This window comes from Salvelinus alpinus, chromosome 5 (assembly GCF_045679555.1).
Source record: "Salvelinus alpinus chromosome 5, SLU_Salpinus.1, whole genome shotgun sequence".
NCBI lineage: Eukaryota > Metazoa > Chordata > Actinopteri > Salmoniformes > Salmonidae > Salvelinus > Salvelinus alpinus.
The window spans coordinates 8954559-8980250 of record NC_092090.1 but is presented as its reverse complement, the minus strand read 5'-3'; the positions used below and the strand labels follow the sequence as shown (position 1 = coordinate 8980250).

At 45.8% G+C, this 25692-nt stretch overlaps 1 protein-coding gene across 1 annotated transcript; it reads right to left on the bottom strand.

Annotated features, from left to right (window-relative positions):
* Nucleotides 1-9041: 9041 nt before the first annotated feature.
* On the bottom strand, nucleotides 9042-13310 carry LOC139575479 (beta-1,3-galactosyltransferase 1-like). The gene is made up of 2 exons (XM_071400478.1): nucleotides 12844-13310; nucleotides 9042-11697 (listed from the first exon to the last, which is right to left on the bottom strand). Exons 1-2 carry the CDS (start codon nucleotides 12876-12878, stop codon nucleotides 10431-10433), a joined length of 1302 nt encoding a protein of 433 aa, XP_071256579.1. The 5' UTR covers nucleotides 12879-13310; the 3' UTR covers nucleotides 9042-10430.
* Nucleotides 13311-25692: the final 12382 nt, after the last annotated feature.

The following is a 25692-nucleotide window of genomic DNA, read 5'->3' as shown; positions in this document are numbered from 1 at the left end:
TCTGTGTGTAAGTGAATGAACTCCTTAGTCATGCTGTTATGTCTCCACTAGGTGTCCCAGTATGTATAACATGACATGATGTTCACACCAGGCTGTCATGGTAATGCTGCATTTATTAAGATATCTAAAGCTATTGCAAAGAATGAATGATTACGCTATAGATAAGCTATAAATATATTTCATTGACCTTTAATAATGCGGTTGCCACCGGTTATAATACGTTTATGAAATGTTTATAGTGTGATGAATGCATCATGGGTAAGTCATAGTAAATGGTTACTTGTGTAAACTTTAGTGGTTCAATCTGCTGTCCTGTTGTAACTTGCTCTCCCAGTGTTGTCCATTTTTAAATCCTATCGAGGTAAATTAATATACTGTGAGCCGTCCAATGATTCTGTTAACCATTGTATCTGGAGGCGAAAGAAACACACACCTGTTTAGGAGAGGTGCTGGCTAGCAGAGTAGAACACCTGGTTAGGAGAGGTGCTGGCTAGCAGAGTAGAACACCTGGTTAGGAGAGGTGCTGGCTATCAGAGTAGAACACCTGTTTAGGAGAGGTGCTGGCTAGCAGAGTAGAACACCTGGTTAGGAGAGGTGCTGGCTATCAGAGTACAACACCTGTTTAGGAGAGGTGCTGGCTAGCAGAGTACAACACCTGTTTAGGAGAGGTGCTGGCTAGCAGAGTAGAACACCTGTTTAGGAGAGGTGCTAGCTAGCAGAGTAGAACACCTGGTTAGGAGAGGTGCTGGCTAGCAGAGTAGAACACCTGGTTAGAAGAGGTGCTGGCTATCAGAGTAGAACACCTGGTTAGGGGAGGTGCTAGCTAGCAGAGTATAACACCTGGTTAGGAGAGGTGCTGGCTAGCAGAGTAGAACACCTGGTTAGGAGAGGTGCTGGCTAGCAGAGTAGAACACCTGGTTAGGAGAGGTGCTGGCTAGCAGAGTAGAACACCTGGTTAGGAGAGGTGCTGGCTAGCAGAGTAGAACACCTGGTTAGGAGAGGTGCTGGCTAGCAGAGTAGAACACCTGGTTAGGAGAGGTGCTGGCTAGCAGAGTAGAACACCTGGTTAGGAGAGGTGCTGGCTAGCAGAGTAGAACACCTGGTTAGGAGAGGTGCTGGCTAGCAGAGTAGAACACCTGGTTAGGAGAGGTGCTGGCTAGCAGAGTAGAACACCTGGTTAGGAGAGGTGCTAGCTAGCAGAGTAGAACACCTGGTTAGGAGAGGTGCTGGCTAGCAGAGTAGAACACCTGGTTAGGAGAGGTGCTGGCTATCAGAGTAGAACACCTGGTTAGGGGAGGTGCTAGCTAACAGAGTAGAACACCTGGTTAGGAGAGGTGCTGGCTAACAGAGTAGAACACCTGGTTAGGAGAGGTGCTGGCTAGCGGTGTAGAACACCTGGTTAGGAGAGGTGCTGGCTAACAGAGTAGAACACCTGGTTAGGAGAGGTGCTGGCTAACAGAGTAGAACACCTGGTTAGGAGAGGTGCTGACTAGCAGAGTAGAACACCTGGTTAGGAGAGGTGCTGGCTATCAGAGTAGAACACCTGGTTAGGAGAGGTGCTGGCTAGCAGAGTAGAACACCTGGTTAGGAGAGGTTCTGGCTATCAGAGTACAACACCTGGTTAGGAGAGGTGCTGACTAGCAGAGTATAACACCTGTTTAGGAGAGGTGCTGGCTATCAGAGTAGAACACCTGGTTAGAGGAGGTGCTGGCTAGCAGAGTAGAACACCTGGTTAGGAGAGGTGCTAGCTAGCAGAGTAGAACACCTGGTTAGGAGAGGTGCTGGCTAGTAGAGTAGAACACCTGGTTAGGAGAGGTGCTGGCTAGCAGAGTAGAACACCTGGTTAGGAGAGGTTCTGGCTAGCAGAGTAGAACACCTGGTTAGGAGAGGTGCTGGCTATCAGAGTAGAACACCTGGTTAGGGGAGGTGCTGGCTAGCAGAGTAGAACACCTGGTTAGGGGAGGTGCTGGCTAGCAGAGTAGAACACCTGGTTAGGAGAGGTGCTGGCTAACAGAGTAGAACACCTGGTTAGGAGAGTTGCTGACTAGCAGAGTAGAACACCTGGTTAGGAGAGGTGCTGACTAGCAGAGTAGAACACCTGGTTAGGAGAGGTGCTGGCTAGCAGAGTAGAACACCTGGTTAGGAGAGGTGCTGGCTAGCAGAGTAGAACACCTGGTTAGGAGAGGTGCTGGCTAGCAGAGTAGAACACCTGGTTAGGAGAGGTGCTGGCTAGCAGAGTAGAACACCTGGTTAGGAGAGGTGCTGGCTAGCAGAGTAGAACACCTGGTTAGGAGAGGTGCTGGCTAGCAGAGTAGAACACCTGGTTAGGAGAGGTGCTAGCTAGCAGAGTAGAACACCTGGTTAGGAGAGGTGCTGGCTAGCAGAGTAGAACACCTGGTTAGGAGAGGTGCTGGCTATCAGAGTAGAACACCTGGTTAGGGGAGGTGCTAGCTAACAGAGTAGAACACCTGGTTAGGAGAGGTGCTGGCTAACAGAGTAGAACACCTGGTTAGGAGAGGTGCTGGCTAGCGGTGTAGAACACCTGGTTAGGAGAGGTGCTGGCTAGCAGAGTAGAACACCTGGTTAGGAGAGGTGCTGGCTAGCAGAGTAGAACACCTGGTTAGGAGAGGTGCTAGCTAGCAGAGTAGAACACCTGGTTAGGAGAGGTGCTGGCTAGCAGAGTAGAACACCTGGTTAGGAGAGGTGCTGGCTATCAGAGTAGAACACCTGGTTAGGAGAGGTGCTAGCTAGCAGAGTAGAACACCTGGTTAGGAGAGGTGCTGGCTAGCAGAGTAGAACACCTGGTTAGGAGAGGTGCTGGCTATCAGAGTAGAACACCTGGTTAGGGGAGGTGCTAGCTAACAGAGTAGAACACCTGGTTAGGAGAGGTGCTGGCTAACAGAGTAGAACACCTGGTTAGGAGAGGTGCTGGCTAGCGGTGTAGAACACCTGGTTAGGAGAGGTGCTGGCTAACAGAGTAGAACACCTGGTTAGGAGAGGTGCTGGCTAACAGAGTAGAACACCTGGTTAGGAGAGGTGCTGACTAGCAGAGTAGAACACCTGGTTAGGAGAGGTGCTGGCTATCAGAGTAGAACACCTGGTTAGGAGAGGTGCTGGCTAGCAGAGTAGAACACCTGGTTAGGAGAGGTTCTGGCTATCAGAGTACAACACCTGGTTAGGAGAGGTGCTGACTAGCAGAGTATAACACCTGTTTAGGAGAGGTGCTGGCTATCAGAGTAGAACACCTGGTTAGAGGAGGTGCTGGCTAGCAGAGTAGAACACCTGGTTAGGAGAGGTGCTAGCTAGCAGAGTAGAACACCTGGTTAGGAGAGGTGCTGGCTAGTAGAGTAGAACACCTGGTTAGGAGAGGTGCTGGCTAGCAGAGTAGAACACCTGGTTAGGAGAGGTTCTGGCTAGCAGAGTAGAACACCTGGTTAGGAGAGGTGCTGGCTATCAGAGTAGAACACCTGGTTAGGGGAGGTGCTGGCTAGCAGAGTAGAACACCTGGTTAGGGGAGGTGCTGGCTAGCAGAGTAGAACACCTGGTTAGGAGAGGTGCTGGCTAACAGAGTAGAACACCTGGTTAGGAGAGTTGCTGACTAGCAGAGTAGAACACCTGGTTAGGAGAGGTGCTGACTAGCAGAGTAGAACACCTGGTTAGGAGAGGTGCTGGCTAGCAGAGTAGAACACCTGGTTAGGAGAGGTGCTGGCTAACAGAGTAGAACACCTGGTTAGGAGAGGTGCTGGCTAGCAGAGTAGAACACCTGGTTAGGAGAGGTGCTGGCTAGCAGAGTAGAACACCTGGTTAGGAGAGGTGCTGGCTAGCAGAGTAGAACACCTGGTTAGGAGAGGTGCTGGCTAGCAGAGTAGAACACCTGGTTAGGAGAGGTGCTAGCTAGCAGAGTAGAACACCTGGTTAGGAGAGGTGCTGGCTAGCAGAGTAGAACACCTGGTTAGGAGAGGTGCTGGCTATCAGAGTAGAACACCTGGTTAGGGGAGGTGCTAGCTAACAGAGTAGAACACCTGGTTAGGAGAGGTGCTGGCTAACAGAGTAGAACACCTGGTTAGGAGAGGTGCTGGCTAGCGGTGTAGAACACCTGGTTAGGAGAGGTGCTGGCTAGCAGAGTAGAACACCTGGTTAGGAGAGGTGCTGGCTAGCAGAGTAGAACACCTGGTTAGGAGAGGTGCTAGCTAGCAGAGTAGAACACCTGTTTAGGAGAGGTGCTGGCTATCAGAGTAGAACACCTGGTTAGAGGAGGTGCTGGCTAGCAGAGTAGAACACCTGGTTAGGAGAGGTGCTAGCTAGCAGAGTAGAACACCTGGTTAGGAGAGGTGCTGGCTAGTAGAGTAGAACACCTGGTTAGGAGAGGTGCTGGCTAGCAGAGTAGAACACCTGGTTAGGAGAGGTTCTGGCTAGCAGAGTAGAACACCTGGTTAGGAGAGGTGCTGGCTATCAGAGTAGAACACCTGGTTAGGGGAGGTGCTGGCTAGCAGAGTAGAACACCTGGTTAGGGGAGGTGCTGGCTAGCAGAGTAGAACACCTGGTTAGGAGAGGTGCTGGCTAACAGAGTAGAACACCTGGTTAGGAGAGTTGCTGACTAGCAGAGTAGAACACCTGGTTAGGAGAGGTGCTGACTAGCAGAGTAGAACACCTGGTTAGGAGAGGTGCTGGCTAGCAGAGTAGAACACCTGGTTAGGAGAGGTGCTGGCTAACAGAGTAGAACACCTGGTTAGGAGAGGTGCTGGCTAGCAGAGTAGAACACCTGGTTAGGAGAGGTGCTGGCTAGCAGAGTAGAACACCTGGTTAGGAGAGGTGCTGGCTAGCAGAGTAGAACACCTGGTTAGGAGAGGTGCTGGCTAGCAGAGTAGAACACCTGGTTAGGAGAGGTGCTAGCTAGCAGAGTAGAACACCTGGTTAGGAGAGGTGCTGGCTAGCAGAGTAGAACACCTGGTTAGGAGAGGTGCTGGCTATCAGAGTAGAACACCTGGTTAGGGGAGGTGCTAGCTAACAGAGTAGAACACCTGGTTAGGAGAGGTGCTGGCTAACAGAGTAGAACACCTGGTTAGGAGAGGTGCTGGCTAGCGGTGTAGAACACCTGGTTAGGAGAGGTGCTGGCTAGCAGAGTAGAACACCTGGTTAGGAGAGGTGCTGGCTAGCAGAGTAGAACACCTGGTTAGGAGAGGTGCTAGCTAGCAGAGTAGAACACCTGGTTAGGAGAGGTGCTGGCTAGCAGAGTAGAACACCTGGTTAGGAGAGGTGCTGGCTAGCAGAGTAGAACACCTGGTTAGGGGAGGTGCTAGCTAACAGAGTAGAACACCTGGTTAGGAGAGGTGCTGGCTAACAGAGTAGAACACCTGGTTAGGAGAGGTGCTGGCTAGCAGTGTAGAACACCTGGTTAGGAGAGGTGCTGGCTAACAGAGTAGAACACCTGGTTAGGAGAGGTGCTGGCTAACAGAGTAGAACACCTGGTTAGGAGAGGTGCTGACTAGCAGAGTAGAACACCTGGTTAGGAGAGGTGCTGGCTATCAGAGTAGAACACCTGGTTAGGAGAGGTGCTGGCTAGCAGAGTAGAACACCTGGTTAGGAGAGGTTCTGGCTATCAGAGTACAACACCTGGTTAGGAGAGGTGCTGACTAGCAGAGTATAACACCTGTTTAGGAGAGGTGCTGGCTATCAGAGTAGAACACCTGGTTAGGGGAGGTGCTAGCTAACAGAGTAGAACACCTGGTTAGGAGAGGTGCTGGCTAACAGAGTAGAACACCTGGTTAGGAGAGGTGCTGGCTAGCGGTGTAGAACACCTGGTTAGGAGAGGTGCTGGCTAACAGAGTAGAACACCTGGTTAGGAGAGGTGCTGGCTAACAGAGTAGAACACCTGGTTAGGAGAGGTGCTGACTAGCAGAGTAGAACACCTGGTTAGGAGAGGTGCTGGCTAGCAGAGTAGAACACCTGGTTAGGAGAGGTGCTGGCTAGCAGAGTAGAACACCTGGTTAGGAGAGGTTCTGGCTATCAGAGTACAACACCTGGTTAGGAGAGGTGCTGACTAGCAGAGTATAACACCTGTTTAGGAGAGGTGCTGGCTATCAGAGTAGAACACCTGGTTAGAGGAGGTGCTGGCTAGCAGAGTAGAACACCTGGTTAGGAGAGGTGCTAGCTAGCAGAGTAGAACACCTGGTTAGGAGAGGTGCTGGCTAGCAGAGTAGAACACCTGGTTAGGAGAGGTGCTGGCTAGCAGAGTAGAACACCTGGTTAGGAGAGGTTCTGGCTAGCAGAGTAGAACACCTGGTTAGGAGAGGTGCTGGCTAGCAGAGTAGAACACCTGGTTAGGAGAGGTGCTGGCTAGCAGAGTAGAACACCTGGTTAGGGGAGGTGCTGGCTAGCAGAGTAGAACACCTGGTTAGGAGAGGTGCTGGCTAACAGAGTAGAACACCTGGTTAGGAGAGTTGCTGACTAGCAGAGTAGAACACCTGGTTAGGAGAGGTGCTGACTAGCAGAGTAGAACACCTGGTTAGGAGAGGTGCTGGCTAGCAGAGTAGAACACCTGGTTAGGAGAGGTGTTGGCTAGCAGAGTAGAACACCTGGTTAGAGGAGGTGCTGGCTATCAGAGTATAACACCTGGTTAGAGGAGGTGCTGGCTAGCGGAGTAGAACACCTGGTTAGGAGAGGTGCTGGCTAGCAGAGTAGAACACCTGGTTAGAGGAGGTGCTGGCTAGCGGAGTAGAACACCTGGTTAGGAGAGGTGCTGGCTAGCAGAGTAGAACACCTGGTTAGGAGAGGTGCTGGCTAGCAGAGTAGAACACCTGGTTAGGTCTTATATACATAAACCATATAATCTTGTAAACCTTCTACTGACCATACATAACTATAAGCATGGATAGATCTTTGTAACAATGATGAGAGAACTACTCAACATGTAAAACTATTCTTTATATACAGTATATAAGAACCAGGTGTTCTTATATACAGTATGGCCAAAAAATAACATTATTCAATAAAATAAATACAGTAGAAAAATATAAATATCTCCTGAACACAAGATTGTACCTCCGTTCATGTGTTGTGGTCAACGTTTCAGTACAATACCTTTTTGGTTTCCCCCCTTTCCCTTTTTCTACAATGTTGTGTCAAGGGTGGCTGCCATCCTCCAGGATGTGTGCAGGGTTTTATTCCAGCCCTGGTCTAATCACACTGTAGCCTAAACATCAGCCCTGGTCTAATCACACTGTAGCCTAAACATCCGCCCTGGTCTAATCACACTGTAGCCTAAACATCAGCCCTGGTCTAATCACACCGTAGCCTAAACATCAGCCCTGGTCTAATCACACTGTAGCCTAAACATCAGCCCTGGTCTAATCACACTGTAGTCTAAACATCAGCCCTGGTCTAACCACACTGTAGTCTAAACATCAGCCCTGGTCTAATCACACTGTAGTCTAAACATCCGCCCTGGTCTAATCACACTGTAGCCTAAACATCAGCCCTGGTCTAATCACACTGTAGCCTAAACATCCGCCCTGGTCTAATCACACTGTAGCCTAAACATCAGCCCTGGTCTAATCACACTGTAGCCTAAACATCAGCCCTGGTCTAATCACACTGTAGCCTAAACATCAGCCCTGGTCTAATCACACTGTAGCCTAAACATCAGCCCTGGTCTAATCACACTGTAGCCTAAACATCAGCCCTGGTCTAATCACACTGTAGCCTAAACATCCGCCCTGGTCTAATCACACTGTAGCCTACACATCAGCCCTGGTCTAATCACACTGTAGCCTAAACATCAGCCCTGGTCTAATCACACTGTAGTCTAAACATCAGCCCTGGTCTAATCACACTGTAGCCTAAACATCCGCCCTGGTCTAATCACACTGTAGTCTAAACATCAGCCCTGGTCTAACATCAGCCCTGGTCTAACCACACTGTAGCCTAAACATCAGCCCTGGTCTAAACATCAGCCCTGGTCTAATCACACTGTAGCCTAAACATCAGCCTTGGTCTAACCCCACTGTAGCCTAAACATCAGCCCTGGTCTAACCACACTGTAGCCTAAACATCAGCCCTGGTCTAACCACACTGTAGTCTAAACATCAGCCCCAGTCTAACATCAGCCCCGGTCTAACCACACTGTAGCCTAAACATCAGCCCTGGTCTAACCACACTGTAGTCTAAACATCAGCCCTGGTCTAACCACACTGTAGCCTAAACATCAGCCCTGGTCTAACCACACTGTAGTCTAAACATCAGCCCTGGTCTAACTACACTGTAGTCTAAACATCAGCCGTGGTCTAACCACACTGTAGCCTAAACATCAGCCCTGGTCTAACTACACTGTAGTCTAAACATCAGCCGTGGTCTAACCACACTGTAGCCTAAACATCAGCCCTGGTCTAATCACACTGTAGTCTAAACATCAGCCCTGGTCTAACCACACTGTAGCCTAAACATCAGCCCTGGTCTAACTACACTGTAGTCTAAACATCAGCCGTGGTCTAACCACACTGTAGCCTAAACATCAGCCCTGGTCTAATCACACTGTAGTCTAAACATCAGCCCTGGTCTAACCCCACTGTAGCCTAAACATCAGCCCTGGTCTAATCACACTGTAGTCTAAACATCATCTGTGCAACAGGCCCCTCGGGCAGATAAATATTGGTTTGTGTGATTTTTCAACTCTTGATGATCGGCTATGAAAAGCCAACTGAAAATTATTCATGATTATTATTTGACCATGCTTGTCACTTATGAACATTTTTGAACATCTTGGCATAGTTCTGTTATAATCTCCACCCGGCACAGCCAGAAGAGGACTGGCCACCCCTCATAGCCTGGTTGCTCTCTAGGTTTCTTCCTAGGTTTTGGCCTTTCTAGGGAGTTTTTCCTAGCCACCGTGCTTCTACACCTGCATTACTAGCTGTTTGGGGTTTTAGGCTGGGTGTCTGTACAGCACTTCGAGATATTAGCTGATGTACGAAGGGCTATATAAAATAAAATTGATTGATTGATTGATTGAACTCTCTTCTAATCCAAAATCAGTATCATCATAATCAGTATTAAAACATTTTAATCAACGTGGAAATGCATTACAAAGTCACCAGATTACATCTCTGGCAAGAACGAAGGAGGAAGTGATAGGTCCTCCTCAGTATGCCGTCTCAGCTGTCTTCAACGCAGTTGGCACAAACTCTCAGTCAAACCACATTCCCTCTGACCCTGCCAAGTGCAAAATGAATGCAAGGTAGCATCTCTTCCTGATAGCTGGACTAAACCACATAATAAATGCTACAACTCATACAAAGCTACTTCATTTTGGGACATTTGACTTGTGACTTTGGGGAAAGTACCTGGTCTACTATTCTATTGCCTCTACAGCCAAAGCCTTCACAGTTTCCCCTTCACTTCTTTCCATCAGGAACTGATACAGATCTGCTGTCTATTTAATCGCTCTGTCACAGAGAATATTCCTTTTAAAAAGGCTTCTAAAGTTTGTCATTTCAAACTTGACTCGCCCTCACAAAAAAATGTATCAACCCCTACAACAAATTGTGTGAATTATAATCCACATAATTATCCACATGTCCTGCTGCTCCAGTATTATTTTCCTGCTGTTAGAAGCAGGGTCAAATTTAAGATAGCAAATTGTAAAAGGTTACAGATGCACTCTGGGAAAAGGCAAACCTGATTATGAAGTGCAGTGCAACGGCTGTGTTTAGACTTTTGACCATCAGATCAGCTCTGAAAAAGATGTGATTGGTCAAATGAACATTTTAGTGTAAAAAAGATCAGAATTGGGCTGCCTGTCTAAACACAGCCAACTAGTCTCTATTACAATAAACCTGTTTAACTTGTTCTGGGTGTCTGCTGCTTCAGTGTAGTACACACATTCACCACAGACAGACCAAACCCGGTGAATCCATTTCTTAGTCCTGTCCATCACCATGTCCATGTTAGACAGATAACTGCTGCTCTCAGTCGTTGTTTAAAAAAGGCTTTTGAATGAAAAACCGGTGAGGCAAGGTGTCTGCCTTGGTTCAGAGAAAATTAACATTCTCCCAAAGGACGTAACGTGAAGAAACTGGTCCTCCAGGGTGTTAATGTTCTTCACCAAGGTATACAGAGCCTTTGGAAAGTATTCAGACACCTTGACTTTTTCCACATTTTGGTAGTTTAAAGCCTTATTCTAAAATTGATTAAATAGTTATTTCCCCTCATCAATCTACACACAATACCCCATATTGACAAAGCAAAAACAGGATTTTAGAAACTTTTGCTAATTCATTAAAAATAAAAACTGAAATATTTTATTCACGAAAGTATTCAGACCCTTTACTCAGTACTTTGTTAAAGAACCTTTGGCAGTGTTTGTTTGTTAGTTAGTGTTTGAATAAACAATGAGGAAGGGATTGGTACATCAGTCAGTCTGTTACTGTATGAGATCAGCAGGGAGGACCAGGTTTGTGTAGGTCTGTCCATGCGTTGACCTGGTGAGTGATACTGTTTGTGGTGGTGGCTATCAGCCGTGAGTAGGTGCAGCGGTCATAAGCCACAGGGAAAACCTGGAAAAGGTTTCCACTGGGGGGGTCAGTAGGCCGGATGCCCAGGTGTCTCATACACAGTCCCAGATACACATCCTCTATGTAGACGGCTTTAACATGCCTGGACGCCTCCACCAGCTTCCTGGGGAGGTCTAAGGTGAAGACATAGCCCAGGCCCAGAGCGTAAGGTGGATATACCGGTTCAGGAAACACCTCATTTGGAAGATACCATTTGGAGTTACGGTCTCTTAGAACGGCGCCCCATTGGGCCACTAGTCCAGTCTGGTAGTTCTGCTTTGGAGCGTGAAGCAGCATGTTGACCAAGGTGTTCACGTTGAGGAACATGTCTGAGTCGATCTTCATGGCGTAGGAGGCTTTGGGGCAGCGAGAGCTCAACCACTCCATCATCACCATGGTCTTGATGGTCAGGTTTTTGTAGCTGTCTATGAAGTCGCTCTGCAGCAGATCCTGGTGCTCTTTGCTCTCCTGCAGCACCTTCTCCCGGAGCTGCTCTGTCTCCTCTCCACTGGGCAGGCCCAGCAGGAAGAACAGACGGACCTCTTTGCCCAGTACCTGCCTCTCACTGCCCCAAGTACTGCGGACGGCTTCACGAGCGTCCCTGTTATAGGGTGCCACTGGCACCATCAGCACCAGGAAGGGGTTCTGCTCCCGGCATTTCTCTGGCTCATCCAGGATGAAGATGTACTCTGATGGGTATTCTACATGGTACGGTCCTGGGGACACATACGGAGGAGGAGTGGCCAGAACTGCTTTGACCTCTGTGATCAGATTAGTGATGATGGTCAGTGCAGACGTGACGGAACTAGTTTCATTATGTGTTGTGTTGAGTTTGATGGCCTGCTGAGTAGAGTGGATAAGTGAAGTCTGACGATCTGTTGAATTGGCAGATGCAGTTTCATGAGCGTCTATGGTAAAATCAGTGGAGTTGAGGGAAACTACTACCCTACTGGTGTTGGTAGAACCAGATCTGCTTGGTGAACCACCACGGAATTCTGCCCACCATTTTGAGGCCATGTCTAGTGTTGGGACCCACTCTACTGACCGATCGCCGAAGTAGAAGAAGACCATTGCTGTGAGGAGCAGGATGAGGAAACAGCAACGGAAACGGGACCAGCCGCAGTATCTCCTGCCTTCCGCCATCTCCTTTCTGGGAGGAGAGAAAGAGAGAGACAGAAATCACATTTTATTTGTCACGCACAGTTTCCAGCGGGTATAAAAGGTGCAGTGAAATGGCTGTGTGCTTGCTGCCTCACCATAGCAGGGCATCAATCCAGATCAATAATAATCAAGTCAAATAAACAAGTAGTTACAAGGTAGTACAGAGTAATACACTTATATGTACAGTATATACCTTATAATAGTGGCATATCTACATATTTATACCGTATATGCAGATATTAGTGACATATCTACATATTCATACAGTATATGCATTATATTAGTGACATTTCTACATATTCATACTGTATGTACATTATATTAGTGACATATCTACATATTCATACTGTATATACATTATATTAGTGACATATCTACATATTCATACTGTATATACATTATATTAGTGACATATCTACATATTCATACATACTTTGATTAATGTGCTTGTCTGACTTGTCTAGTTAAATAAAGGTTAAATAAATAAATACACAATCTTTTAACTTAACATTTCAAGAGGAATGGAACATGAGATCAACCCTTCCTCGCATAGGACTCTGGTCAAAAGTAGTGCCCTATATAGGGAATAGGGTGCCATAGTGCAGTCAAGGCTGGTTTATAAATGTTGGTATGAAAATGTCCATGTAGCTTTATAGTAGTTTGACATTGAAAACATTTATCTTGTATTTATTTCTAGAGCAGGAATATATTGTAAATTCTAATGTTCACAATCCTAATATCCTTCTTCTCCTTCGATTCATCTTAAATAATATGTGATTCATTGCTGCCTGTTATGTAGAGGTTCCTTTGTAAAAGAGATATTGGTCTCAGTGGGACTCAATTGTCAACAACGTTGTATTTTAACTCCTGGAATGACAGTTCGTTTGACGTTAAAATAAAAAGCAGAACAGCTTGCTTCCTGGTCTGTACCTCCGTGCGTCCTGTACCTGAGCTGAGCATTGAGAACCAAGGATCCTCCTACATGTGAACTTAAGTTACTGTGAAAACACCTGCTTTCTGTGTGTACAATGCCGTTCTATAGAATTCCTTCAGTATGACGGAATATTACTTTGAATTTGAATACGTCAAACTATAGTAAAAAAATAGATGGGACGAAACATGAAAATACACCTACCTTCTTCCTCCATTCTTAGTGCCATCTTCCACCATGTTGGAAATCTATCTAGCTGGGGATGGCTGCCAGGCAGGTATTCAGGTTTAGGTAGTCCCTCCTCGGTCAACTCTTGTTGTGTCATACTCATGCAGGCAGGTAGGCAGATTTAGGTCGTCCCTCCTCGGTCAACTCTAGTTGTGTCATACTCATGCAGGCAGGTAGGCAGGTTTAGGTAGTCCCTCCTCGGTCAACTCTAGTTGTGTCATACTCATGCAGGCAGGTAGGCAGGTTTAGGTAGTCCCTCCTCGGTCAACTCTAGTTGTGTCATACTCATGCAGGCAGGTAGGCAGGTTTAGGTCGTCCAAACCTCAGTCAATTCATGTTGTACCATACAACAACTACATGTAATGGTAGAAGGCAGCCGTGGTCAAAGGTTGCTTCTGCTCCACCAGTATTTCCAGTTTGTTAACTCTCCTGCGGCTAAATGATAAGTAAAAGCGTTCCCTGGGGTAAAGTGAATGTGCAACTAGTTAGGGTGTGGCTTAACTGGCTCTCTACTCCCTATAGAGGACAGGGCTCCCTACTCCCTATAGAGAGGACAAGGCTCCCTACTCCCTATAGAGGACAAGGCTCCCTACTCCCTATAGAGGACAAGGCTCCCTACTCTCTATAGAGGACAAGGCTCCCTACTCTCTATAGAGGACAAGGCTCCCTACTCCCTATAGAGAGGACAAGGCTCCCTACTCCCTATAGAGGACAAGGCTCCCTACTCCCTATAGAGGACACGGCTCCCTACTCTCTATAGAGGACAAGGCTCCCATCTCCCTATATAGAGGACAAGGCACCCTACACCCTTGGTCTTTTACCAAATAGGGCTATCTTCTGTATACCACCCCTACCTTGTCACAACACAACTGATTGGCTCAAACACATTAAGAAGGAAAGAAATTCCACAAATTAACTTTTAACAAGGCACACCTGTTAATTGAAATGCATTCCAGGTGACTACCTCATGAAGCTGGTTGAGAGAATGCCAAGAGTGTGCAAAGCTGTCATCAAGGCAAAGGGTGGCTACTTTGAAGAATCTCAAATATATTTTGATTTGTTTCACACTTTTTTTGGTTACTACATGATTCCATGTGTTATTTCATAGTTTTGTTGTCTTCACTTTTATTCTACAATGTAGAAAATAGTCAAAATAAAGAAAAACCCTTGAATGAGTAGGTGTGTCCAAACGTTTGACTGGTCCTGTATATAAAGATATGTTTTGATGATACTGGCGTACTCTTTTCAGATTGATCATGTATTCTCTCAGCACTTCTCAGAATATTCCATGTCTGACGTGTGTATGCTTCACACCAGTGGGACGTCAGACATACAAAAAACATGTTTTCCAGGAAGTAGTTCGAGGGGTTAGTTTTGTTTATTCCGTTCTACTAGAACCCAAGCTGTCCGTCTCTATAGCTTCCTACTGTGTTGTAACAATGGTATTGTCTCTAGAGCTCTCCACTATTGTCGTGGGGATATGCAAATCCTTCTAGGTAACCATGGTGCTCTGGTCTCTACCTGCTGGAAGGCCACACCTTCATCTCATTTGTCACTGTAACTGGAGACCTTGTCTCATACTTCCTCCTATAGGGGTGTGTGTGTGTGTGTGTGTGTGTGTGTGTGTGTGTGTGTGTGTGTGTGTGTGTGTAGATAAGCAGAGCTCATGTTGGAAAGTGTTGCTAAGTTGCTAGCAAACAACTCAAGTGCAGTCCTGTCTCTAGAAGGATTCAAATTATTCTATACCCTCATAGGCAGCACTTTATAATGTATACATTGTATTACCTGGTCATTTCTGGTAACTATGTTAAGTACCAGAGAAATTACCCATTACTTTGTAGAGAGAGAGAGAGAGTAACATACTTACATACTATTAATCAGGCAGGAGCAGAGCAGATGCCCCTTTACCCTTCCAGTCCATGAGTACTCTGCTGGCAGACTGCCCTCTAAGGTGGTGGTGGAGGGCAGACAGTCCATGAGTACTCTGCTGGCAGACTGCCCTCTAAGGTGGTGGTGGAGGGCAGACAGTCCATGAGCACTCTGCTGGCAGGCTGCCCTCTAAGGTGGTGGTGGAGGGCAGACAGTCCATGAGTACTCTGCTGGCAGACTGCCCTCTAAGGTGATGGTGGAGGCAGACAGAACATGAGTACTCTGCTAGCAGACTGCCCTCTAAGGTGGTGGTGGAGGGCAGACAGTCCATGAGCACTCTGCTGGCAGGCTGCCCTCTAAGGTGATGGTGGAGGGAAGACAGTCCATGAGTACTCTGCTGGCAGACTGCCCTCTAAGGTGATGGTGGAGGGCAGACAGAACATGAGCACTCTGGTGGCAGGCTGCCCTCTAAGGTGATGGTGGAGGGCAGACAGATCATGAGCACTCTGCTGGCAGGCTGCCCTCTAAGGTGATGGTGGAGGGCAGACAGTCCATGAGCACTCTGCTGGCAGGCTGCCCTCTAAGGTGATGGTGGAGGGCAGACAGTCCATGAGCACTCTGCTGGCAGACTGCCCTCTAAGGTGATGGTGGAGGGCAGACAGAACATGCTTTATGTCCATTCCTGCAACCTCTGCTACAAATAGTCAGTATGATGTTGCCTGCTCTGGACTGCAGAGAAGTGACATGATATCAGGGGCGCAGCCATGGGTGTGCCTGTGAGGGCATCACTGCATGATATATCACTAGTTGATATTGGCTGCTAACATGAATGACTTTCAGCTCCAAATACAGGTTTAAAACACAGTTTATTTCTGTAGCCTATCTTGCGTTTTGAATATGCATCACTGTTTATGGCTGTAATGACAGGCTCCTAATGACAGGTTCCCCAGATCTGTAATGACAGGTTCCCCAGATCTGTAATGACAGGTTCCCCAGATCTGTAATGACAGGCTCCTAATGACAGGTTCCCCAGATCTGTAATGACAGGTTTCCCAGATCTGTAATGACAGGTTCCCCAGATCTGTAATGACAGGTTCCCCAGATCTGTAATGACAGGCTCCTAATGACAGGTTCCCCAGATCTGTAATGACAGGTTCCCCAGATCTGTAATGACAGGTTCCCCAGATCTGTAATGACAGGTTCCCCAGATCTGTAATGACAGGTTCCCCAGATCTGTAATGACAGGCTCCTAATGACAGGTTCCCCAGATCTGTAATGACAGGTTCCCCAGATCTGTAATGACAGGTTCCCCAGATCTGTAATGACAGGTTCCCCAGATCTGTAATGACAGGTTCCCCAGATCTGTAATGACAGGCTCCTAATGACAGGTTCCCCAGATCTGTGCCTCGACACAATCTTGTCTCGGAGCTCTACGGACAATTCCTTCAACCTCATGGTTTGGTTTTTGCTCTGACATGCACTGTCAACTGTGGGACATTATATAGACAGGTGTGTGCCTTTTCAAATCATGTCCAATCAAATGAATTTACCACAGGTTGACTCCAATCAAGTTGTAGAAACATCTCAAGGATGATCATTGGAAACAGGATGCACCTGAGCCTAATTTCGAGTCTCATAGCAAAGGGTCTGAATACTTATGTAAATAAGGTATTTCTGTTTTTATTTGTAATAAATGTGTGAACATTTCTAAAAACCTGTTTTTGCTTTGTCATTATGGGGTATTGTGATGTCATTATGGGGTATTGTGATGTCATTATGGGGTATTGTGATGTCATTATGGGGTATTGTGATGTCATTATGGGGTATTGTGATGTCATTATGGGGTATTGTGTGGAGATTGATGAGGAACATTTCTTATTCAATCTGTTTTAGGATAAGGCTGTAACGTAACAAAATATATTTTTCTCAACTGGTTGTTAAAATAACACAATTGAGAAGATATCACTATGTTGTGTTTTGGTGATTATATTTCACAGAACTTATATTTTGGATAAAAAGTTGTGGTGAAAGATGTCTACAAACAAAATGAATGCACAATGAAAGGTTTTGAATGTAAGACTATGGCACGCCCTGATCTGTTTCACCTGTCTTTGTGCTTATTTATACCTGTGTTCTTTGTCTGTTGCCAGTTTGTTTTGTCCGTAGAACCTACCAGTGTTTTGTTTCCCTGCTCCCGCCAGTTCCTTGCTCCTGTTTTCTAGTTTCCTGGTTCTGACCGTTCTGCCTGCCCTGACCCTGAGCCTGCCTGTTGTCCTGTACCATTTCCCAACTACTCTGGATTATTGACCTCTGTCTGACCAGACCCTGAGCCCACCTGCTGTCCTGTACCTTACACCCTCTCTGGATTATTGACCTCTGTCTGACCTGACCCTGAGCCCACCTGCTGTCCTGTACCTTACACCCTCTCTGGATTATTGACCTCTGTCTGACCTGACCCTGAGCCCGCCTGCTGTCCTGTACCTTACACCCTCTCTGGATTATTTACCTCTGTCTGACCTGACCCTGAGCCCACCTGCTGTCCTGTACCTTACACCCTCTCTGGATTATTGACCTCTGTCTGACCTGACCCTGAGCCCGCCTGCTGTCCTGTACCTTACACCCTCTCTGGATTATTGACCTCTGACCTGACCCGACCCTGAGCCCACCTGCTGTCCTGTACCTTACACCCTCTCTGGATTACCGACCTCTGTCTGACCTGACCCTGAGCCCACCTGCTGTCCTGTACCTTACACCCTCTCTGGATTATTGACCTCTGTCTGACCCGACCCTGAGCCCACCTGCTGTCCTGTACCTTACACCCTCTCTGGATTATTGACCTCTGTCTGACCTGACCCTGAGCCCACCTGCTGTCCTGTACCTTACACCCTCTCTGGATTACCGACCTCTGTCTGATCTGACCCTGAGCCCACCTGCTGTCCTGTACCTTACACCCTCTCTGGATTACCGACCTCTGTCTGATCTGACCCTGAGCCCACCTGCTGTCCTGTACCTTACACCCTCTCTGGATTATTGACCTCTGTCTGACCCGACCCTGAGCCCACCTGCTGTCCTGTACCTTACACCCTCTCTGGATTATTGACCTCTGTCTGACCTGACCCTGAGCCCACCTGCTGTCCTGTACCTTACACCCTCTCTGGATTACCGACCTCTGTCTGATCTGACCCTGAGCCCACCTGCTGTCCTGTACCTTACACCCTCTCTGGATTACCGACCTCTGTCTGATCTGACCCTGAGCCCACCTGCTGTCCTGTACCTTACACCCTCTCTGGATTATTGACCTCTGTCTGACCTGACCCTGAGCCCACCTGCTGTCCTGTACCTTACACCCTCTCTGGATTACCGACCTCTGTCTGACCTGACCCTGAGCCCACCTGCTGTCCTGTACCTTACACCCTCTCTGGATTATTGACCTCTGTCTGACCTGACCCTGAGCCCGCCTGCTGTCCTGTACCTTACACCCTTTCTGGATTACCGACCTCTGTCTGACCTGACCCTGAGCCCACCTGCTGTCCTGTACCTTACACCCTCTCTGGATTATTGACCTCTGTCTGACCTGACCCTGAGCCCGCCTGCTGTCCTGTACCTTACACCCTCTCTGGATTACCGACCTCTGTCTGACCCGACCCTGAGCCCGCCTGCTGTTCTGTACCTTACACCCTCTCTGGATTATTGACCTCTGACCTGACCCGACCCTGAGCCCGCCTGCTGTCCTGTACCTTACACCCTCTCTGGATTATTGACCTCTGTCTGACCTGACCCTGAGCCCGCCTGCTGTCCTGTACCTTACACCCTCTCTGGATTATTGACCTCTGCCTGCCTTGACCTGTCATTTGCCTGCACCTGTTTGAGGAATAAACTTTTGTTTCTTCAACACTGTCTGCACCTGGGTCATACCATAAAACATGACTGGCTGCGATCAGATGTAGGATCTTCATTTTGAGCCACTTTGCTACAGCAGGAAAATGATCCTGCAGCAACAGAAAAAGTGAATTATAATTCATGTGTATTTTTGTAGGGGTTGATAAAGTGTGAGGGCAAATCAAGTTTGACCTTAAAAAGTGAAAATTACAAACTTTAGAAGCCTTTTTAAAACTCAAATACACTGTCAGTTCTTAGCAATAAAAGAGTGATCAAATTAAGATCCTACATCTGTACAAGTGTTACTAGTTTTGAGTTTTGTACTAAAACGTTTTAAAATTCACCACATACTTGTGAAATAGCACAACTGTAGCTTGTATTTGTTATTTATTCAGGTTAACTAAAGGGGAAGGGAAGTTGTGTTTAAAGAAATAGGTTGCAACTTGAAAAACAGGTTTATTCACTGCTTGACTTGGGATGAAAGTGCAGCAGCTGTGTTTTTCCAAGTTGGTACATTAGACTATGTTCACCGAAATACAAATTACATTATGCTGTAGAGATCTCTGATCAATCATTGTTAAGGGTTGTTAATAATCGCTTTGGCCCGGCAGTCTAGGGATGGTAACGAGACCCGTAACATTTCTCATGCAAAGTATAAGTGAAAACGTAACAGTGAGAACAAAAAAACCACAGACAACTAAATTACCGTCAAACACTCACGGTTTATTTGTAAACACACGGTAAAGGGGAGCGAGAAATGGACCCAAGGAAAGAAATAATAAGCATTCAAAAACACCCCTAAGCTAGTCTACCTGCTTCAACAACAGCTAACTAACCAAAAATACAGAGGGTGGGCCGCCCAGTTCTAACTAGTGTATTTAGACAGTTTACCTACAGGTAGTGTATGCCCATGGGCAACTTGTCTTGGTACCCTCTTTTCCCACCATCAAACAAACAGTCAAACACCATAACAAAACCAATACTCACAGGATAACAGACAAAGTGCCATGTCGTTGCAAAAACAAAAGAGAGATCTCCACATAGAAAGTTGAGAGAAATCCCAACTCAGAGAGAACCGAATGGGTTTTTAAACCAAGGGAAAGAGGATGTGATTGGGTAATGGACGGAGGAGGTGTGTCTTCTGATTGATGACTGATTGGGGAATGATGATTGCCACCTGTGAGGGGAGAAGGAGAGAAAAGAAATACACACACAGGATACCTGTATCCGTAACAGGGTTCATACACATTTTCCAAGACTTCTCCATGACTTTTAACCACATTTCATGACACAATCATACATCTTCCTTCTGTATTGTAATTGTGTTTTGTATTTTACAGTATTGTACTGGTCCTGTACGTGGCTCAGTTAGTAAGGACATGGCACTAGAAACACCAGAGTTCAAGTCAAATATTATTTGTCACATGCTTAATAAACAACAGGGGAAGACTAACAGTGAAATACTTCAAGTTGAGTGTTTAAAGAAACAGTGAAGAGGTGACTCCAGGATGCTGGCCTTCTAGGCAGAGTTCCTCTGTCCAGTCTCAACATCAACAGTGAAGAGGTGACTCCAGGATGCTGGCCTTCTAGGCAGAGTTCCTCTGTCCAGTCTCAACATCAACAGTGAAGAGGTGACTCCGGGATGTTGGCCTTCTAGGCAGAGTTCCTCTGTCCAGTCTCAACATCAACAGTGAAGGGGTGACTCCGGGATGCTGGCCTTCTAGGCAGAGTTCCTCTGTCCAGTCTCAACATCAACAGTGAAGAGGTGACTCTGGGATGCTGGCCTTCTAGGCAGAGTTCCTCTGTCCAGTCTCAACATCAACAGTGAAGAGGTGACTCTGGGATGCTGGCCTTCTAGGCAGAGTTCCTCTGTCCAGTCTCAACATCAACAGTGAAGAGGTGACTCCGGGATGCTGGCCTTCTAGGCAGAGTTCCTCTGTCCAGTCTCAACATCAACAGTGAAGAGGCGACTCCGGGATGCTGGCCTTCTAGGCAGAGTTCCTCTGTCCAGTCTCAACATCAACAGTGAAGAGGTGACTCCGGGATGCTGGCCTTCTAGGCAGAGTTCCTCTGTCCAGTCTCAACATCAACAGTGAAGAGGCGACTCCGGGATGCTGGCCTTCTAGGCAGAGTTCCTCTGTCCAGTCTCAACATCAACAGTGAAGAGGCGACTCCGGGATGCTGGCCTTCTAGGCAGAGTTCCTCTGTCCAGTCTCAACATCAGCAGTGAAGAGGTGACTCCGGGATGCTGGCTTTCTAGGCAGAGTTCCTCTGTCCAGTGTCTGTTTTCTTTTGCCCATCTTAATCTTTTCTTTTTATTGGCCAGTCTGAGATTTCTTTGCAAGATTTCTTTGCAACTCTGCCTAGAAGGCCAGCATCCCAGAGTCGCCTCTTCACTGTTGACGTTGAGACTGGTGTTTTGCGGGTATTATTTATTGGATGTGCCGGGTGAGGACTTGTGAGGCGTCTGCTTCTCAAACTAGACACTCTAATGTATTTGTCCTCTTGCTCAGTTGTGCACCGGGGCCTCCCACTCCTCTTTCTATTCTGGTTAGAGACAGTTTGCGCTGTTCTGTGAAGGGAGTAGTACACAGCGTTGTACGAGATCCTCAGTTTCTTGGCAATTTCTCGCATGGAATAGCCTTCATTTCTCAGAACAAGAATAGACTGACGAGTTTCAGAAGAAAGGTCTTTGTTTCAGGCCATTTTGAGCCTGTAATCGAACCCACAAATGCTGATGCTCCAGATACTCAACGAGTCTAAAGAAGACCAGTTTTATTGCTTCTTTAATCAGAACAACAGTTTTCAGCTGTTCTAACATAATTGCAAAAAGGGTTTTCTAATGATCAACTAGCCTTTTTAAATGATAAACTTGGATTAGCTAACACAACGTGCCATTGGAACACAGGAGTGATGGTTGCTGATAATGGGCTTCTGTACGCCTATGTAGATATTCCATAAAAAAATCTGCCATTTCCAGCTACAATAGTCATTTCCAACATTAACAATGTCTACACTGTATTTCTGATCAATTTGATGTTATTTTAATGAACAAAAAAATGTTTTTTTCTTTCAAAGACATTTCTAAGTGACCCCAGACTTTTGAACGGGTAGTGTGCATATAGGTAGTGGTAAAGTGACTAGGCAACAGGATAGATAATAAACAGTAACAGCAGCGTATTTGATCAGTCAAAAGAGTTAGTGCAAAAAGGGTCAACGCAGATAGATTAATAGTTAAACAATAGCTACCCGAACAAAATGTTTATCAGTCTTATGGCTTGGGTCTAGAAGTTGTTCAGGATCGCTTCCGGACTTGGTGCATCGGTACCGCTTGTCATGCGGTAGCAGAGAGAACAGTCTATGACTTGGGTGGCTGGAGTCGTTAACAATTTTAAGGACCTTCTTGTCACGCCCTGACCGTAGAGATCTTTTTATTCTCTATGTTTGGTTGGTCAGGGTGTGACTCGGGTGGGAAACTCTATGTTCTTTGTTTCTATGTTTTGGTCGGGTATGGTTCTCAATCAGGGACAGCTGTCTATCGTTGTCTCTGATTGGGAATCATACTTAGGTAGCCTGTTTTGCCACTTTAGTTTTGTGGGATGTTGTTTTTTGTTAGCTCGGTATTTAGCTAGTCTGTGGGTTCAATTCCCACTGGGGTCACATACCAGAATGTGTGGCCTGTCTGTGATGTAAATGGCATATATTACAGTATTACAGTACTGTATTGGCCAATGCAATTTCAGAAAAGCAGTGTGAACCCCATTTTGTGTACACATTTACTGCATAGGGGATGCATTTTTTTCTTGTTTTGGACTTTCTGGAATATTTGCGTATTGGTATTGTATGGATATTGTATTACTGCAGTGTAGGAGCTAGAAACACAAGCATTTCGCTGCACCTGCTGTAACATCTGCTAATCTGTGTACGTGACCAATAAACTTAGATTTTATTTGTTACATACAGCATATCCGATTTTTGTATTTATTTACTGTGAAGTAAAATCATAATAATCATCGTCATAGTAGTACATTGAAGTAAATATCGTACTTTTTAAGTTTATACTTTACAGACATACATTTTCATTATGTAGTTCTCATGATCTGTTGTAGACAAAACGGTCAAATCTATAGGTTTACCAAACATTTGTGATCATCAATTAAGAGCAGTCGGATTAAGTCATAGTAAAATGTCTTTTAACAAAAGAGGAGGGAACCATATCAACAGTAATGTGAGCATTGCATTGCGAAAGACAATTACTTTATACGAGCATGTATTGCAATATGAAACATGCATTTCTAGAAAACACTGATTAAGTTCAGTGAAAAAAAAAGTGACTGTATGATTTGTCTTTTTGATGATCTGTTTTGAGTTTTGTACTAACATGCTGACCAGAGCGTTGATTTTGTCCCCCCACACCAGACGAGATCAGGACTTGCACGTTGAAATGTCAAAACGAGCTCTGAACCAATTATATTAATTTGGAGAGAGGTCGAAAAGTATTAAACATTTATGCCAATTTAGCTAGCTAGCTTGCTGTTGCTAGCTAATTTATCCTGGGATATAAACATTGGGTTGTTATTTTACCTGAAATGAACAAGGTCCTCTACTCTGACAATGAATCCACACATAAAAGGGTAAACAGAGTTTGTTTCTAGTGATCTCTCCTCCTTCAGGCTTCTTCTTCTTCTTTGGATTTTATATGGCGGTTGGCAACCAACTCTAAGGTGCATTACCACCACCAACAGGACTGGAGTGTGGACGTCAGTTCACCTTTCGATCACCCACGTGGGTATATGCTCCTTAAAACCAATGAGGAGATGGGAGAGGCCGGACTTGGAGCGCATTAATTAAGCGTCACAAATAGAACCAAGTTCAATTTTAGCGCCTGGCTACGCAGAGGCTCATTGGCGCGCGCGAGCAGTGTGGGTGCAATGATTGAGTAACATGTATGTGTAAATTTATTTTGTGACGTGAGCGGTGTGGTCAACATGTCAAGAGTTGTGAAAATGTACCACATACTTGTGAAAATTGCATCAAGGAGATCAAAAATACAGTGATATATATATATATATATATATACGTATATACAACCCATACAACCAATATACAACCCATACAACCCATATACAACCCATATACAACCCATATACAACCCATATACAACCCATTTTTTCATGTTGTACCAAGTAGATTTTTCTCTATGTTTAACTGGGTTGCATTCAAGTAAATACATTTCCTTTTAAAACCCCTTTACACTCGTGGGAATTTTCCTATATGGATAGCGCTAAATTGAAATGGTTCTCACAGAAGAAATAGGGAAACTCACAGTAGAAACTAAAAGGGAACAGTGGAGATTATGGGGAAATGATTAGACTAAAAGGTGGGGGACACAACAGTTCATCTGACACAAGACTGAATCCAAATATTACACTTGATTTTATGTGCATTTTACATTTACTGTACTTTTCGCAGCATGTGTTGACAACGAAATCTGAGAATACTCTGGATACATTCAGTAACATGACGATAAGAATATTCTTGTAAAAATGTGGGTAGGTGCAACATAAGACAAAAAAAATGACAAGGGTTTGAGTGAGAGGTCTAACTTAGTGTCTCCAAGTGGCCACACACCTCTTCAAAGTGTACACAGTTCCTAAGTAATATCAATAGACTTTTATGAGTCAAAGAAGAGTTTTCATCTGTAAAGTGCTTTTTGAGGTCTCCTAGCTGTGCCGTTGAGGAAGTAGAGCAAGCAGACTTGTAGTTGTTTTCTTTGGAACTCAGCCCTGCATCATTGCCTTTATACAATTACTGTTGTTGTTTACGCAATCACAAAACGGTTCATTATATTTGGAATCTGGGTCAGGTGGGCATAATTTCAAAGCTTGTTCTATTGCCAACATGACTAGCTAAATTATAAAATACGATGTTACAGTGTTAGGCTTTCAGTGGAGCGGTAGGTAGCCTAGTGGTTAGAGCATTTGGCCAGTAACCGAAAGGTTGCTGGATCGAATCCCCAAGCTGACAAGGTAAAAATCTGTTGTTCTAACCCTGAACAAGGCAGTTATACCCTGTTCCTAGGCCGTCATTGAAAATAAGATATTTTTTTCTTAACTGACTTTGCCTAGTTCAATAAAAATACATATTTTTAAAAAGTCTTTCAGTAGGCAATTCAGAGAAGCAGATGGTAATTTTGGTGGCATAGAATGGATTCAGATGTGCATTCAGATGCGTGGTCTGCAGCAAATCTTCACAATACATCAAACAGGCTCATTGTGTTCAGGACAACCCAGGGTATAACCCCATGTCATCTGGTAACTGTACATCAAACAGGCTCATTGTGTTCAGGACAACCCAGGGTATAACCCCATGTCATCTGGTAACTGTACATCAAACAGGCTCATTGTGTTCAGGACAACCCAGGGTATAACCCCATGTCATCTGGTAACTGTACATCAAACAGGCTCATTGTGTTCAGGACAACCCAGGGTATAACCCTATGTCATCTGGTAACTGTACATCAAACAGGCTCATTGTGTTCAGGACAACCCAGGGTATAACCCCATGTCATCTGGTAACTGTACATCAAACATAGTGATCATAAACGTTGACAGCTGTATATGACATGAGTTCTATGATATGGAAATGTGAAGTACACATTTTGAGTCACGGGTGTTTGGTTTACTTGAATGACGGGCAAAGCAGTATTTATTCTAATCCTCAATGGCTAATCTTAAAAAATATATAGAGTCCTCGTAATTTACAGCATTTCCCTCACTCAGACAAAACAAAAAAATGGGAAAAGTTTCCCAATTAGTAGGAGGGATGGGGGCCACTTCTGGTGCTCAATTTCAGAACAGCTGTCAGTCAAAAACAGATCTGTTCAGCAGAGACCCTGCGCTCTGACGTCATGTGTAGCATGTTACTGTACAGCCACTGAGCTCTGACGTCATGTATAGCATGTTACTGTACAGCCATTGAGCTCTGACGTCATGTGTAGCATGTTACTGTACAGCCACTGAGCTCTGACGTCATGTATAGCATGTTACTGTACAGCCACTGAGCTCTGACGTCATG

Excerpts from the sequence above, each read along its gene's own strand:
- LOC139575479 (XM_071400478.1), bottom strand. The coding sequence starts at position 12,878 with ATGGTGGAAGATGGCACTAAGAATGGAGGAAGAAG. Across the intron at positions 11,698-12,843 it reads ACTAAGAATGGAGGAAGAAG|AAAGGAGATGGCGGAAGGCA; the intron begins GTAGGTGTATTT and ends CTCTCCTCCCAG.